General features: G+C 33.1%; 1 protein-coding gene across 10 annotated transcripts in view; it reads left to right on the top strand.

Moving 5' to 3' along the window:
- Positions 1 to 18631, top strand: part of nAChRalpha4 (nicotinic acetylcholine receptor alpha4) — a 355672-nt gene that overhangs the window by 226381 nt on the left and 110660 nt on the right. For 8 of the 10 annotated variants that reach the window (XM_087412309.1, XM_087412306.1, XM_087412305.1 and 5 more), the window contains one exon: positions 7312 to 7492. In XM_087412309.1, the coding sequence (XP_087268435.1) occupies positions 7312 to 7492 (181 nt within the window). Of the gene's footprint in view, positions 1 to 7311; positions 7493 to 8296; positions 8478 to 18631 lie in introns of all 10 variants that reach the window. The other 2 variants (XM_087412304.1, XM_087412311.1) reach the window with 1 other exon arrangement.

The following is an 18631-nucleotide window of genomic DNA, read 5'->3' on the forward strand; positions in this document are numbered from 1 at the left end:
GAAGGAAGAGGAAAAATATAACCTCATGCGCGGACGAGATGCATTTTTCTCGAGTAAAGAGCAAAACTAAAAATGTATCAGATGCGATAGCTACAATGACAAACTGGTCTTTTGTACAATAAAACGGACTGAATTTATAAATTTCAAATGAATATCTAGAAAATGAAAGATGGATAACGTTTATTTTTATTAAACATATATTGATTTAGGATAGACCTGCGCGAATCGGATCACTTTTTTTTCCATAAGTAAAAAAATAATAATAAACTAATTCTGTTATTAAGTTTTATTATAAATTTGTAATCTCTATACCTTTGGCTTCAGTTTTATATAATAAAATAACATATAAACATAATATTTTTATTGCAAAAATAAAAAATAAGCAATTATCCGATTCGCCTCAAAATTAAGGAGCAAAACGGATCACCAGTTTACATGTAAAAAAACATAAAAATAAATAAATAAATTCTTTGAAATCTTTGAATTCTTCGAATTCTTCTAAACAAACTCTGAAATAAACTTGTTATATAAAATAAAAAAGTTTACTTAACGCACAAATTACAAATAAATGGTCCTTTTCTCTTAGCATAGCTTTCGCATCATTCTTCACGTTTGTTGCATTGAATCCAGTCTTCGACAGATGGGTGAACAAATTTTCCGTGCAATAAATGTAATACCAATCCCTACATAAATTAGGTTTACTTTTAATCTTCCATTTTACTCTTAATTTCATGATCCGAATCACCTCGAAAGAAGTTATTTGATTAACCCTATATATCAACTTTATAGATTACATTAATTTTCTTAAAACCATCTTAATGATATTATTAAACTATTTACTAAACTGATTTAGAAAACTATACACTGCAAAAATCATATAATTAAATACATTTCATCATACCTTTTCGTTATGAACTCACAAAATTGAGATCGTGACTTTATATGAGACGAAATTTCTTCGTGCTATTCGCGACCTTTGCGTTTATATCGTCGGTTGACATTGAATCACGCAATAAAATTGTTATCTGTTGTTTCCGCTACAGGGGAAGCGCACGGAAGTAATTAGCATGAAACAGATCGCAGAAAGAAAAAGGTAATGATAACTGGCTCAAAACTTATAATTATTCGATTCGCCCTGGTCTACCCTATTACTCATAAAACCTTCAGCGCATTGGAATTACATCTCATTTCGGGCAAGTCTTTTATTCTTCGTTAAAATATGTATGTGTTATATAAATACAATTCGGTTAATATCTGCTAAGTGACAGCTCGTGATATCTTATATGAAAGATTGGAGCGCTCGGACTATGATTGTGCGAACATAAGACGACGCAATTCGTACATTCATTCTCTTTGTACGAATAAGCACACGAGCTGTTTGGTTTACATTCAATATACTCAACCAAATTCCATGCCCACATGGTGAATAAATCGGCCGAATAAACTGTTCGCCGACAAGGCAAGTTTTAGTTGGATTATTAATGCTATTCACATCTCCCCGGAGGGACGAAAACTTGGCGACGTATTCGAAATCGAGAAATATCTCGCCAATACGTGACAGTCAATGCAATCAAAACTATTTTTATATGAAATCATATTATTAGAAAGTTGAGCAAAGTGAAAGGGTTGATTTATCGTCGCTGTGTCCGTGATAATAATATAATTTAAAAAAAATTTTTTATTTTTATTAATCAGAAATTTTGCAAAGTTATACAGACATCAAGTAATTGTATAATTATCCCAAAAAAAAATCTAGTATAGTTATTTTTCATTTCTATTTATTTTTATTATATCTCATTATTAGATTATTAATATTATTAGATTATTAATATTAGATTATTATATTAGATTATTAATATTACATCACATAAAAATCTATTTTGGTTGTATTTTCTTTTCGAGATGATTATGCGTAAAAAACTCAATTGATACACAATTATATTGCAAGAAATTTTATTCATGATGTTGTTAAATAAACAAACAAATTAATAGACTTTAAATAAAGTAATAACAATTTTTTGATACATACCTTTAACATATGGGAATAGAAATAACTAATTACTGTAACTGCTGTTACTCATTGTCAGAAACTTAATCACCTAGTTGTAATAACGATTTAGTAATAAACTTTTTATGGTGATAATGTAACACCAGAGTTAAACAGTCAATAGTTACTTATAACAAAAGAGTTGAAAAAGTCGTACTAAAAAGACTAACTCGCAATTTGTAATTCATTACATTTTAAAGCAACTTGTAAAGTAACTTTACGGCGTTACTCGTTATTATTTTTTTTTTTTAATGCATAATGACAATGTACATTCCAAAAGTGACTTTCCTAATTTTAGCGTAACTTCAGCATTTAGTTAATCATTACAGTCATAAAAAAATTGCAATATTATTATTGCCGAATTATTATTATAAAAAGTAACTGTAAAAATAACAGAAAAGTAACTTCCCTGCTTTTTAATAAAAAAATAATATTTTTTCAATTAAAACGAGCCAGTGCAAAATGTATCTTACTCGCAATTCGTAACAATTCTCTTCCTCTTTGCTGCAGCTTAGAAGCACGAGATAGTGAGCACTTTCTGACTTGATCGTAACTTTCGGGTCCAAAGATAGTTCGTGAGGGACGAAAGGAAGCCGATAGCAAAATAATCCCGGTGCACCTTAGTCATCTACAATGACTTAGTACCTCCGAATTCCCTCCTCGACTCCAGGAAACTCGACCACCGCGCTTAGTTTACTTCGCAATCCCATGTGACCGATGTGACCCTCGACAGTAAACGGGTTGCTATCGACCATGGATGTCTATATATCTCTGTTATATCGAGCTAACATTATATCACTATTTCTTCAATTTAAAAACTTTATTAAACCACCCAATCAATTTCATTAATATAGGGTTGACAGTAGATTAGTATGAGATGATAATGTGAGATAATCCAATAATGAATGGACATAGTCCATTACAACTGTCATCAGTATATTCATCAAAATATTAATCCTTTGTAAATTTTTAATTATAAATAAAAAAGAAAATGATTTTTTAAATTCTATTAATCAGTAATTTTGCAGCATTCAATTAATATGATCTGCAGTAAAGTAATTAGATCTAATATAACCTACCTAAGTATCGCGATTTTTTTAAACATTTGTTAAATTTAAAATTAAAAATTGATGATCAGATTCGAAAGAGGAAGCATTTCTGAAAAGGGGAAGGGTCAATAAGATGGGTTTGTCACCGATCAGTCTCAAATGTGTCGTTTTATTCTTCTGTCCAAAGCTCATAACTCCCTGAAATGATTTTTTTCAAAAATAATTTGATCTGGAGGAATAACCATTTTTAAATTTCCATTTTACATGAGTTTTTGTACTTTAGAGTAAATCAAGATGCGTTTCATATTCTAAATATTGCTCGCGTAAGATCAAACTTCCTTAAAATCTGCACATATACATGTATGTACTACAACATATGTCAGAGTCATAATTTTCTGTGAGATACTTGACCTTCAAAAAGAGACTTTTTTTTACAATCTTTTTTACGTTTGTGATCCTAGAGAATATAATCCTGTTTTTTAGCGAATTTATTTAAAAAAACAAAAAAAAAATAAAGATCAAAACTTGTAAAATAGAAAACAAAAGACTGCCACTTATGGTGAATTGCGCCTACGCTGCGTTCAGTTGTTTTTTGTGTTTATTCTCGACGATCTCCATAATTCCGTTTCATTCTTGTTCCAGTCGAGCTGTGTGAAGCTTTCCTTATTCTTGAGATAAAATATTTTTGTGTTTTCTCAGATATTTATAAGCAATTAGATGTTATTTCATTAAGTTACTTTTGATTTTACTATTTGCTAATATCTGATAGTTTTTAATCATAAAGCTACACTGTCCGGATCATTTCGAGATCTTACTTTCACTGGCCTGATCATTTCCATATTTTGTCTTTAGTGATCGGATCATTTCGAAATCTTATCTTCACTGGCCGGATCATTTCAAGATCTTACCTTTATTGATCGGACCATTTCAAGATCTTGTCTTTAAGGATATATGAATTTGGAGTGTATGGGTTTAGGGTTTAAGGATTGAGGGTTCAAGTAACTTGATTTAATTGATTTATTGTCCGTGGTTGTGGTTCTACGTAGATAAGAATTTATAATCTGCGTTATTTTATTTGCGATGTAAATTGTGTGATTTTGGACCTTCTTACTATGTGTATCTCATAAATGTAATGAGATACAAATTTTCGGGAAATAGATTTTGTTTCAGCATGTCAGAATATGTATGTAGGAAGCAATTGGTCTTCCTTCTGGGACAAAATGCTTTTGTTATTTTGTAGTTCTGTATTATTATTTACATTATCCAAGAATTCTACTTGTTCCTAAAAACATATTTTTTTTAATTTGTTTGGTTCATTTTTTCTGTAATTTCTATATTAAAAGGATAATTCTCAGAAAATCCCGAAATATCTTGGAATCGTATGAGATCCATATGAAAAATCTATCCAAAATCACACTCTTATTGATCATGATTTATTTACTTCATTCAAGAATTCTGCTCGTTCTTGAAAACATATTTTTTTTTAAGTTCGTTTGATTTATTTTTTCTACAGTTTTTATTATAAAAGAGATTGTCCCTGAAAAATCTCAAAATACATATCTTGAAAAAAATTACACAAGAATTATATTAAAGACTTATAATACCTATTCTTTATTGGTCAACATTTTTTCCTGTATTTTACGCATTTTCAAGTTCGTTTATTCCATTTTGTGGGAATTATTCCTGATAGGGAAGCTTATAAAGTAAAATATTTTAGAGTTAACGTAAAAGAAATTGTAAAAAATAAGCCTTTCTTTGAAGGTCAAATACCTCACGGAAAATGATAGCTCTGACATATGTATAATGCATATATACGTGCAGTTTTTAGGGAAGTTTGATCTTGTGCGAGCAATATTTAGAATATGAAACGCATCTTGATTTATTCTAAAATATAAAAACCTATATAAAATGGAAATTTAAAAATGGTTATTCCTCCGGATCAAATTATTTTTTAAAAAACCATTTCAGGGCGTTATGAGCCTTGGACAAAGGAATAAACGACATACTTTGAGACTAATCGGTGATGAGTCCAAAAACTCATCTTATTGACTTTTCTCCTTTAAAAAAATATGAAACATTTTCAAATATTTATATAGGTGCAATGAAAAGTAAAAGAACATAGCATTTAGGTCATACGTACTCAATATGACCTAAGTACATGCTTTCCGTTTTTTTGTAAAAAAAAATAGAGAAGTGAAAAATAATTCAATGTTACTTTAAGATTTAGTATTAAGCAAGTTTATTATTAATATATTGATGTTTACTGATATGTAAGGATGAACAAAGAATTATTTTCCAAACTTGTCTACTTGTTTATTTATCTCCACGATGTTTAGCATTTACAATTAGATTAATTCAAGGATTAATTAAAATCACATGGTCTAAAATAGTAACAGAAGTAGAAAAAAATGTTATAATCGATGTATGTATATTTAGGTCCGGTTTTTCATTATCTGATTAACTTGTGATTAGGTTTAATCTGATGTTTTATTCAATGGACTTCTATGATGATATCATGAATGGAGTTCATTGGGTAAAATATCAGATTAATCATAACTATAAGTTAACTTGATAATAAAAAACCGGGCTTTAAAATGTTGACCATATTAATTCTACCTTACAAAAAATTTCTTCTCTTTGATTATAATCAAAATTATGGCTATAATAAAAATATAAAATACTAAATACAGTGTTGTAAATACAACGCTACAATAATATAACTATAGGAAATAAATGCCTTAAATGGTCTAGCTGGATCTTAAGTGCTTGTATAATTCTGAGTGAATTTATATATTTACTATGTATGTAGTCCTTTAAAATGCGCGCCGAAATGATTTTTCGGTTTTAAAACGCAAACTCTGTTAAACTATCGTTATAATATCACAAGCTAAATTGACCAGCAATTTAACAATTTGATGTTCTTACGCATTTTAAAACGAATATGTCATTCAGTATTATTAAGATCGTTTTAAGATGCATAAAAGCATCAATTATTAAATTGCTAATCAATTTAACTCGTGATATTATTATAGTAGTTGAATAGAATTTGCGTTTAAGGCATTTATTTTCTATAGGTTGTGTTTCTCACATATACGATGTAAATATAGATATACCAAAGTAACATAAATGTTCTCCATTTTCGACTTATTAATCATATCAATAATACTAAGCACTTATTGGTCTACAGGGTATTGGTCTACCACTAGGTTCAAAATGGCAGTCGAAATAGCTAATAGGAAGATTGTTGACATTTCGACTCAGATAAAAGGATTGCACTACTTTTGTTTTATCTAGAGCTTTAATACGTTTATGTATGATTTATAGTCCTATGAGATTTAATATTATTTACAATATGAACTATGGAAATTAATAACCATATGATGATTAGAGGAAGCAATTAATTACATATAAAATATTATATACATAATGACAATGACATTCTGCATTTTGCTTTACTGACAATAATATAAACAAATTGAGCAATAAATTAATGCAATCGAACAGGACGGACAGTCTTTACTTAGTGCTATATGTTGAATTCATTATGTAATTACCTACAAAAATAGCAAATAAGTCATATTTGGTATTATAGGTCATATAAGATCCGGTTACCTTTAATAAGTTGAACATACATAAATATTTAACGCTAAAGTAAACCTTTTTTTCTTTACCCAAATTACGAATAAAATAATAAAAAAGAAATAATAACCTGTTAGATTTTATTGACTCGTAAAACGAGATTATTACGTATCTCAGCTTCCAGACTTATTGTTAGTGGATCGAAATAAGAGCCTGTGCGATAATCCAATCTGATTTTGAGAACGCTTCGAACCAAATAATTCTATATCCGAGTTTAAAGTTACGTTAGTTCTCAAAAAGATCATTTTTATTCTCACGGATCTATTTTACCGTCGATTGTGTGCTGATGAAACGCCTGCAGAAAGACTAACAGATTTGTTACGTTCAAGTAAGATTTAGTTATTTAGAAGATACCGTCAATCACATTAAAACGCATATGTACACACCCCACACACACACACACACACACACACACACACACACACACACCAAACCACATATCACACACATCACACACGTACAGAAATAAATTTAAAAAAAAAGAAAAAACAAAAAAGACGGCTTGGTATCGAATCGGAAGTACAAAGTAAGCTCGACCGCCGCAGCGCCCAGAACCACTAATGTGCTCGCTCGCAGCGCGGACGGCAACTTCGAGGTGACCTTGGCCACGAAGGCCACAATCTACAGTCAAGGATTGGTCGAGTGGAAGCCGCCGGCCATATATAAGTCATCCTGCGAGATCGACGTGGAATACTTCCCATTCGACGAGCAGACCTGTGTCCTCAAGTTCGGTTCGTGGACCTATGACGGCTTTAAGGTAAATTCGCATGGTAGCCGTTAAGTCGTGCCCATTCTTCCCGACCAACTCCCTCGAGCCCTCAAACAATTAATTCAGTTTCCAATTAGCCCGCCGAACGTCCGAGACGCGGATCCGACACGGCTCCGTACGGGATGCGTCTCCGGGACGGCGATCAAATAGATTCTAAGCATAGAGTAGATCACAGACGATTGGCTCGTCGCGTTGGTCTCCAACGATCTCGAGAGAGAGAATACGAGTTCCCAAGAAATTATCCCCAAAGTCGGATGCTGCCATATAGCCTGAGATGACACGATCATATTTATTATGAGGCAGTGAATTAAACATGACAATATTCAATCGAGTATCCTTCCAGAACGGTAGAACAATCAATATTATCTTTTTGATTAAAATCCTATTTCTAAAGAAAAAAACATTTAATCGCATGATTTTTGCTTTTATCAAAAGCAAAGTCAATAGTCGTTAGCAACTTCTCTTTCGAGAGATATTGAAACATGAATCCGCGTTATTTTCGAAGTTATCGATTTCGCGAGTCAGTCGGATATATCAGATTTCCGTTTCAAAGTCTCTTCTGGACAATCGGAAGAAACGTTCGCAAAATAGTAAATAGTGAAAGTATCATGATAACGGTATAAACGTGAACAAGATTCATTTTGTCGATACATGTGAAATCGATATTGAGAAAGACTGAAGAATAGCGAGGGAACGAAGAAAAGAGGAAAGAGAAATAGGATGGCAGCATCCAGAGACCTTCTCTCCGAGCCAATCGTGATCACGCTCGGCTCGTTTCTTCGGTGATTCCAGCGCCGACGGGAACTACGAGGTGACGCTGATGACCAAGGCTACGGTCTACCATTCGGGATTGGTCGTGTGGCAACCACCGGCCGTATATAAATCTTCCTGCTCCATCGACGTTGAGTTCTTTCCGTACGACGTACAGACCTGTGTTTTGAAGTTAGGCTCCTGGACCTATGACGGCTTTAAGGTGCCGCATTACCACAACGCAACGAGCACGAGAACCGCAGTCTTCAAGCATTTAGTCTCGAGAATACTTGCTCATCATCGGTCTACTCTAACGTTATCCTTTAGCTCGTTTTCCATTTTGTGTTCTCTTTGTCAAAGAATGCCTCCTTGACACCCGTAATCGTTCCTGCGATGCGCTAATCTTGGACGTCACGTGATATATTTATTACGTATATTTATATTCATCCGTCTACGCATGTATACAGGGTGCGCCGGATACTCTGCATTCCCTGTATGTATTTCTTTATCAATTTGGACTTGATCTTATTTTAGAAAAAAAATTTCAACAATGATCTTTCTAATTATTCTTCAAATAAAAATTATTGAAATTGAATGAAATCTGAATTATTATTCGCATGTGCACGATAGTGCTTGCTTTTATTAACAATTGAAACTTGATTAGTATTTTGAAATTGTCAGAGAGATCAATTCCAAATTGGTCGAGAAATTCATAAATATAAATAAAACAAGAATATGGGGCACCTGGGACACCCTATATATGTGTGCATATATTTGGATATTGTTACGTGGTGTGGACTGCAGTGTTATTTTATTGACCATCATTTTATCGTGATACGACGCGTGGTCGGCTCATTTTCATATCGTTCTACATACGGTGTATTCGAGAAATCGGCGGACTCGCGAGTCACCTAAACGCATCCGTCAGTTGCGGCTCGTGTTTGCTGTCTAGGCGAGGATCGACGAGCTTATCCGATGTCCACTATGTCAGACTGTAATGGAGTGCACGTACGAGCGATTCGAGAGATTTACCGTTACATGTCGGATGGGATCGCACCGTCAACGTTTGTTTAGCGATAGATCCTGTTGCACTGGATTTATTCCGTGATTAGAAAGACGTAGTAAATGAGATAAGAAAAGACTTCAATGCTCTTCATTTCTCTAATAATACAATATCTTACGTATCATGCATTCCTTATATTTTGAAAAGTAATAAATTGATACGCGCAATTAGTATAAATCGATTTCTACAAAGATTACTTAAAATAAAGAGAATATAAGAACATGTTGTATAGGTATAATCACTAGTATATTATTCTGACATTTTTAACAAGCAATATGTTTAATTTATTATTCGATTGCTTTTCATTTTAACAAATCTTTTCTTTGGTATCATAAAAATTTTATTTCGTAAATTTATAATAATTATGTAATATAACAATTTTCATATCTATTCGTGAGTAATAATATATCAAATTTATTATAAAAATATATTATAGTTATTGCAAAAAACTGTGCAAAATACGAATTGCAAATACGAAAAAGACATAATCTCTTCGATCCTCGCTTCGACAAAGAAAAAAAAATATGTTGAAAATCCAAAGGATATCTCGATCACGATACACACGCCGAAGGGAGCAAATATCCGCTTCCGGTCAGTCGCGCCTCGTTTTTTGCCATTTGCAATATTCAGCAGCCGAATTTGGAGAACGCTAAAGCCACGTTTACGAAACTGTTGTCGATACGCCGGTTGTGGATTCTAGCTGTTTGTTTCTCTAGCTTTTTTTCTTTACAAAACACAAAGCGTCACTACTCGACACACGTGGGAAAGGTATAAAATGTCGCGACAAAAATCGGCACATCATGACACATGAAACGAAAGACAACCACACGTATCCGGTTGTGCCAATACGGGGACACTGGGAGACACTCTATTTCTTCTTCTGCGATAATTACAAGAATTGTCACCTCACAACAACGTCTACATTCGTCCACTTATCGCCAAATGTTTTAATAAAAACAGAAAAAAATTACACAGTTTCTTGTGTAAGTAGGAAACAATAAATCATCGAAAATAATTAATGCTTGAAATCTTAATCTGTTTTTTAATAAATTTTCCTTAAATTATATATTGTCATATTTACTCCAATAAATTTACTATTCTAGGATGTTGATCGTTTCCTGTTTATTTAAGAGAAACATAATTTATTTTAAAATTTATTTTCACGCGAATAATGTTTTGTTTCTTGCAACTTTATTGTCTAATAATAACTGTGTACACACACAAAATTCCATTTTATAATATTTCCAAGACAATATAAAAGTACATTTTTGCAAAGGATTGTAATTGAAGTGTATACATTGGGTGAGGAAGGAGGAGGAGCGGGTAATCAAGAAAAGAAATTTATAATTTATTCTGAAACAAAATAGATTGAATATACGGATTCTTCCAATATTCAGTATTTAGTTTGATATCTATTAAATGAGTATTCAAACGGCGATCTGTTATTTTATCAATCGTATCACATGAACTCGATTGCTAATTTGACTAGCTGATCCGGGTTGAGCGCGCAATTAAACGCGTCGACAACGCAATTTACTTGTCTAGACCGAGCTCGCGGGAAAAGTAGGACGATCGAGACGCGATCGATACGGCAAAGAGTCACCAACCGCGTGCCGCAGAGGTTTTTGAATTTTTCCTTCGTGATTAAAATATTTGTGTCCGCCGCGAAAGGAATACAACTGGATGTAAAGTGGCTCCCTTTCTTAAGAGCAATTTACTGCATTCTACTATTATATATTATATTAAAAGTCGCTTAGCAACAGAATAAATACGGTATAAATTTCTAAAGCGGAGACGACGCTTTTGCAGCTTTTTAAAAAAACTCCAGAACATTATGCACGAGCTTTGGGATTGATATCAAGAATTTTTTATCTTTATTATTTCTCGTTTCAAATAGCAATTTCAATTAATGCGCACTTTTTAATATTCAAATACAATATGTTTTAAACTACCATGTAAGGCATTGTTTTTAGTTACATTATACGAAGCATGATTAATTAAAACATATATGTAAAAAATTCTATAATTTTACATTACATCGCACATTTGCAACTTTACCATGCGCTACATTACAAAATAAGGCTTACAAATCTACAATTATAATGATAATAACATTATTAATATCGCTCCAAACAATTTACGCGCTCGGATATAATACGGTCTTGACGTACATGTTTATTTAATGCGTGCGCGTCCTCTTTGATCCACTGCTCATTCGTAAGTTCCGCACATTCTCATGGCTACATCGTTAAAACTTTCCGTTGCAGAATTTTCATGCTTTTTGCAGCGACGCATTGCTCGTTAGTCCCGCCAATCGGATTATACCAGGCTCGCGCTAACAGAAGCGCTATATTCCGCAGGACAAATCGTTGTATTGTATCTCGCAGATAAAACGATACAACACACGAGACACATATCCTTTCGATAACGAAACTTATTCAATTCCAATTTTTGCAATCTTTACAATTTATCTTTAGAATTTTTCCAAGGCCACCAAACACTTTTTGACATTCAATTGATTATATAATTCTGAAATTATTTGCAACTTTTGTTCACGGAAAATCAATTCAACAAATTGCGTAATCGTGAGAAAAAAATATGCAAAAAATACTTGCGAACGTGCACAGTGCGCAGTACTTCATTCACGCTCGTTTATCGAACAATTCCAGTCGTGCATCGCGAGATAATACGACTTTTCGCGTATCGTCTCTCCGTGTTCCTCCTGCCAGCATGCTTTATTGCTACGATAAAGAATGGATCAATATTCCAGTGCACGTACGCGGCTTCTATGCGCTCATTCCCGCACATATCTATGCCAATCGAGTCGGCTTCGTCTCTTCTGATGTCACCAGATGGTACATAAAATAAAGCTCAAGTTGCAAAAAGAGATCGGGTGGCGGCTGACAGATCTAACGTTCTAATATAAAATCGCGAATGATTTGCTTCCGCTCTCAGCATTGTGACCCTCGTGAATTCACTCCAGCTACCATTTTTTTATCATAACTGCGCATAATCAAAGGAATAGGGAACTAGGAAGAGAATAAGAATTTCTATCATGTACTATAGAATACAGAAATTTTGGGTTGAAACCTTTATTCCCTAGTTTTCTAGTCTTTGATTAGTTAATGCGCAGCCCCTAACTCTTTAAAATGTAAAGAATATAAAAAAGGGTCGATTTTTGCTAAAAAAAAAATGTAAGTAAAAGAAAAAGTGTTTTTTGTAGATTTTGACCTCCTCAATACAATAGTTATTAAAAAAATTGTGACATTTGGGAAATATCTGGAAAATTGCGCAAGAATATTAAAATTTAAATAAATGCACCATGTTTAAAACCGTATTTTGATTTGATGTATTTTTCAAACGTTACGAACTTTTTAATAATTTTATTGTATCCATGATATCTACAAGAAAAAGAACTACATTAGTCTTTCAATTATATCTTTAAATAAAGAAAATCAGAAATTCCCCTTTTAATATTCTCTTTGTTTCGAGTAACATTCGTACAAAACGCGACCGTTCTGCCGGCGTTTTATTTTATTTAATAGAAAATCTGTATAATTATATGGTGGCACACAAAATCGAACAATTTGCACATTGCATAAATAAAATAGTTGCACGGGGTCAGTGCGCTCCCTCGTCCGCGTGACCCACCAACGAATAATTTGGCTGTTCGTTCTATAATGATGCCATTAATAATCCATCGCGCTGTAATATCAGTATACTCGATAATGATTAGAATATACGAGATGTCTCGAATAGAAATTCTGTCATAAAAATATTTAAGGCGTGAAAATATCGCATGATGTATATAATGTATTTTATTTTATTTTTAAAAAATACAGATATATTATAAATTATATAATTAACACATTCCGTGAATCACTGATTGTATAACTTTGCTTTGATAATAATTATGATTTGATTTCGATTAATCCGCATAAGTCTCGCGTCTTCATAATAAAAAAATATATATATACACATATACACACACATATATATATATATATATATATGTATATATATATATATGTGTGTATATATATATATTTATGTGTGTGTGTGTGTGTGTGTATATATATATACACACACGAGGGCAAGTCAATAAGTTTTTAGAAAAACATAATAAAACACATTTTTTTGATCGATTCATTTTTATTTCTCAACATTGTCTCCTTTCAGCTCGATACACTTGATCCAATGATTCTCCAACTTTTTCAAATCGTCCGAATAATGTGATTTGTCCAACCCTTCAAAATAAACCTCTGTTTCGGCGATGAGCTGCTCTCTGGTAGTGGAATCTCTTTCCTCCGAATCATTTCTTCAGGTTTGGAAACAGGAAATAGTCGCAGGGAGCAAATATGTTGGATGGGGAAGCAATTCGTAGCGGAATTCGTTGGCCATCGGTGCCGGGCACGTGTGAACTCGTGCATTGTCTTGATGAAAGAGCACTTTCTTCTTCGCCAAATAGGAACGTTTTTTCTTTAAAATGTTGTTGAAACGGTCCAATAAGGCTGCGTAATAATCGCCATTGATCATTTGCTTCGATGGAAGGTAATCGACATGAATTATACCGCGTGCATACCAAAAAACTGTGGCCATCATCTTTCCGGCCGACTTCACGGTCTTCGCCTTCTTCGGAGCTGATTCACTCGGTGAAGTCCATTGTTTTGACTGTTCCTTTGTTTCGAGCGTGAAGTAATAGATCCATATTTCGTCTACAGTAATGAATCGACGGAGAAATTCATCTGGATTACGTTGAAATATCTCCAAACATTGTTTTGAAATCGTCACACGGTCGCGCTTATGGTCCACAGTGAGCAAACGCGGCACCCATCTTGCCGATAGCTTTTTCATACTCAATTGTTCATGCAAAATTGAAATCACTGTGCCATGTGATATGCCTGTGGCCTCAAAAAGCTCGCGCACTTTCACTCGTCGATCAGTCAAAACAATATCGTGGACTTTATCGATGATTTCTGATGTAGCAGCCTCAATTGGATGTCCTAAACGAGGTGCATCACATGTGGATGTACGATACATTTAAATTCATTCACCCAATTGTATACAGTCACAAACGCTAGTGCAGATGAGTGCTATGAACATTATCCAACTCGGCTTTGATTTTTTCGGCGTTAAACCTTTCATATGTAAATGTTTGATCACTGCATAAAACTTATTTTTTTCCATTTTGCAAAAAATACAAAGGTTGTTCGCTTTAATCGTCCTCAGAAATGAAATCACGCGATGAATTCCGCTCAAAATTTGACAGTAATCAGCTGAAAGATGCTACTTTTCAAAAAGTAATATGACATGACACTGCGAGTGCCCTCTGACAGATTTTCTAAGAACTTATTGACTTGCCTTCGTATGTATGTGTATATATATATATATATATATATATATATATATATATATATATATCTCTGGATGAACGTTACGCTCGATCGATCGAATATCGCGGCTGGACGATTTCCGGTGGTCCCGATATTTATCCGCTCTACTGCGACGTCGATTGTCCGTGGAAATTCCGCAGCTCTGTGCGAGTTATTGCTGGGTCAGTCATCCGAGACGGACACACGCGAGTTTCGAAACGAACAGACGATAATAATTCAATTTCCTGAATTCCTACGAAGTCCCCGTTCCGCGTTCAGCTGCTGCTCGCTTCTCTTCCTTTTCAATCGAAGTAGCAGGTCGTTTGGATCAGAAATCAATATAGACAGTTCTGTACGAGACAACGAAGCAATTTTATAGCTATGCGATTGGTATATCGTAGTAAAAGCGTATTTGTTGAAGATATTGAAATTATTCCGGTGAAATAAATTTTACGTATGAACGCGTGAGATAATTTCGCTATTTTTGTAACAATCCGATGGAAAATTTGACTAAACTCATTGATATCATATTAAGTACGTGAAAAGTCAGATTATTGATATAAGCAAATTGATATAAGAACATATAGGAATATTGGCAAAGGCATATTATTATCTTGACCATCGAGCTATTCAGCCTATATTGTTACCATATTGTTCGTAGAATTTATGCTTGAAGTTTCGGTCAAGACTAAATCTGTGTGTGCGATGACCTTTAGTGTGCACCGGTGTGCACAACGCAGCCAAGCAGTTGAATTCGCAATGAATCTTATCGAACTCGGAAGTAAGCTTCATAGAGAGTGCGAGAAAAATTATGAAAGAGATTTCTACGACTTTACCTTACTAGCACATAAGTTACATTTCCAAGAACTTATACGATCGCGGAAGTAATTACACGTTTAGTAAAAAAGAAGAATGTAAAAGCATTTTCGTTAATCAATTTATTGGTACATCTATCAGCTATCTACTACATATCACAAAAAACAAAAAAAAAGAGAAAGAGGAGCGCTTATAAAGAACACAAAGAAATTAAATGATATCCAATGGGATCAAAACCGTCTGATTCGTTAAATCTTATTTAACGCGCCTGTCGCAACTTCGTAATCAACGGTCTGTGATAACGTGCATTGTCTCACATCGAAAAATTATATTTCTAGCGACTCAATGCGTGATAACAGCGCACAATATCGGGATGACCGATGATCAAATTGATAAGTGAAGCGGAGTTACACGCTTCGTTCGCGTCACTAATTAAGACCTTTCACAATAATTCCTTTTCCAATACGCGACACCATCACTCGCCTCGAATCCGGTTATATCTGGAAACTCGATATGTAATGAAATAAAATAAAAAAATATCTTGATGTAACGCGTATCCTTCACATATTTCCTTAACGAAATTACAGTTAATTTTTTTAAAATGCGCTGATAATAGTCGTTTCCATTAAACATATCATGTTAAATAAATAAGATATTTTTTTATAATTGCAACTTACAGTATTTATCAAAGAATACAGAAATTTTTTTGTAGAATAAAAAAATGTGAACTTTTCAATACACAGAGCCTGTCCGCGAAAAAGCAATGTTTTCCTGAAATGCACATGTATAGCAAAACAAATGTTACTTATGCATATTCATAGAGATATCTATGCATATTTATTGTATTCTTTTTGTTTTTTTTTGTTTGTAGATATATATTCACATTCAGTATATTGATTGGACAGATTTTTTATTTTTTAGCATCTATAAATTCAAATCCAATTGCTGACAAAAATAAAACTTTTTGAATTTTTTGTACATTATTAAATTAATATATGTATATGTGAATTCACACTGTATATCTACTAAAAAATTACATAAAATATTGGCATTATTTTGTCTGCAAAAACAACAACTATTGTATATAATATAGATGAGAACTAGAATAAGTGTTTCTATCACTATGTCTGTCCCTATTAGTACGCCTTTGTATTTAAATATTTTAAGCTATAAAAGAAAATAATAAATAACAATAAATAAGAAAAGATATTTGTTTATTAAATTAAATTATTAATTTAATAGAAATTAATGTACATTATATCAAAGATAATATTTTATTTTTCAACTCTATTAAAGTATAGTAAAGTGTAGTAAAATATTGTAAATTTCTCGAAAGATGCATATTAAATAATTTATAGAGGATTACTTTATGTTCAGTAATATCGCAAAATTTTAAACTTATCGCTATTAGTGTGGTCTATATTAAAGCTGAGAACGTTGTATTATGCGCGTACATTGAAATAGTAAGTATAATAAAAATAATGATATATGTAATATTAATTGAAACAATCAGCTTGCATTTATTATCTGTTTTGGTAACTATGATGTTAAAATGGAAATAGAATCAAATGGAAATAGACACACAAATAGGAAATATATTAATAGGGCCGTCACCTCTTGAAAGAGCACTCTAATATAGGAAGAAAAATTTTTTTTATTTTTATTAAAAGTATTTTAAAATATTAACATTTTTTAGATTAAAAAAATATTATAAGAAAAATATATTGAAAAACCAATATTGATTCTGACAAGCAGATAAATTTGAAATTATAATATTTAATAATTCATTCATTAATAAGCACGTTGGCTTAGACACACTAATAAAGACAGCTACCTATGTTGGAGGCATTATTTTTTATATTCTTCAGTAACGTTTAAAACGTTTTTAAGTATATACCATTCAAAAATTGACAACTCTTCGATCAATGCCGTAACTGCAATTTATATATAAAATGTTATTTATATGCAGTATATATTTTTATTAAGCCATATGAAGATTGAAAAATGGCGACGTTCTGCGGACTCTTTCGCATGACTTTTACGAGTCGCTTTCATAACTTTACTTAAACTCGAAATAAAACAGCAATGGCGACTGCCCGCGCTAACTTGTGTCGTGAAAAGACTTCCTGTCCGAAAAGGTCCTTTCCACAAGGACATAGGATCGCAACGCAAGATATTCATTGGGAAACAGGAATTCCGGTCGCGTACGAGCGCGAAAAGGGCGCATCCCCTTTAAAAGACCCTTAGGGGAAAGTATAGTGCTTTCGCGGCTTTAACTTAGCAGCGGCGAGTCGTTGACTTGTTGAGTGGTTCATGTCAACGTGACCGGGTCAGAGCACAGTCCGATATTTGCCGGAACAACCGACGCGCCACTAACCGATGCGAAACGATGGGACGGGACTGAACCGAACGCGACACGCCGTCGACTACCATCGACCTACGAATACATATACGCCATCAGGATCGCGATACGTCGATCGCACGCCTAGCGTGAAATCTTGTCACTTGGCATTAGAATGTACAGCCAAGCTATGCCACGCGCACACCTTCGTCACACTCGCTGTGACAATGGCCGTGTGTAGAATAGGGATAGAATCCAATGTCTCTGTGGAAATCAACTGGCTTTTCACGAAAGGTCTTTTTAATTCGATTTGATCCTAGCGTTAAATTATTCTCTTCAAAAAATATTTGTTATTTTATAGGGCAGATTAATTCATATGAATTTATGTTCGTTCATTACGCATTACGTTTCTTGAAATCGATTTTTTTAACACAGAAAAAATAAGAGTGTTACTGTCACGATCAAATCGATCAAATTGAAAAAACATGCATTATTATTTAAATGATTTGTGAGCTGGAATCTATTTAACTTTTTTTAAATTTCCACAATTTATAAATTGACTTATACTAATTACGAAAACTTATAATATGAAATTTAGACTTTTATAGTTAGAATAATAACTTGTTTGACACTGTTGTATTAATAATAGTAAATAAAAACATTGTGAAAGTTTTTCAACAATTAGAGCCATTACAGGAAAAGCAATTGTAAAGTGCATTCTTTTTTTCCCTACACTTTCCTAAAGTACCTTTGAAAAAAGCTTTTCCGTGTCTTTCTCTCTTTCG

The sequence above is a fragment of the Acromyrmex echinatior genome, chromosome 13, assembly GCF_024713525.1.
Source record: "Acromyrmex echinatior isolate Ae372 chromosome 13, ASM2471352v2, whole genome shotgun sequence".
NCBI classification, from domain to species: domain Eukaryota; kingdom Metazoa; phylum Arthropoda; class Insecta; order Hymenoptera; family Formicidae; genus Acromyrmex; species Acromyrmex echinatior.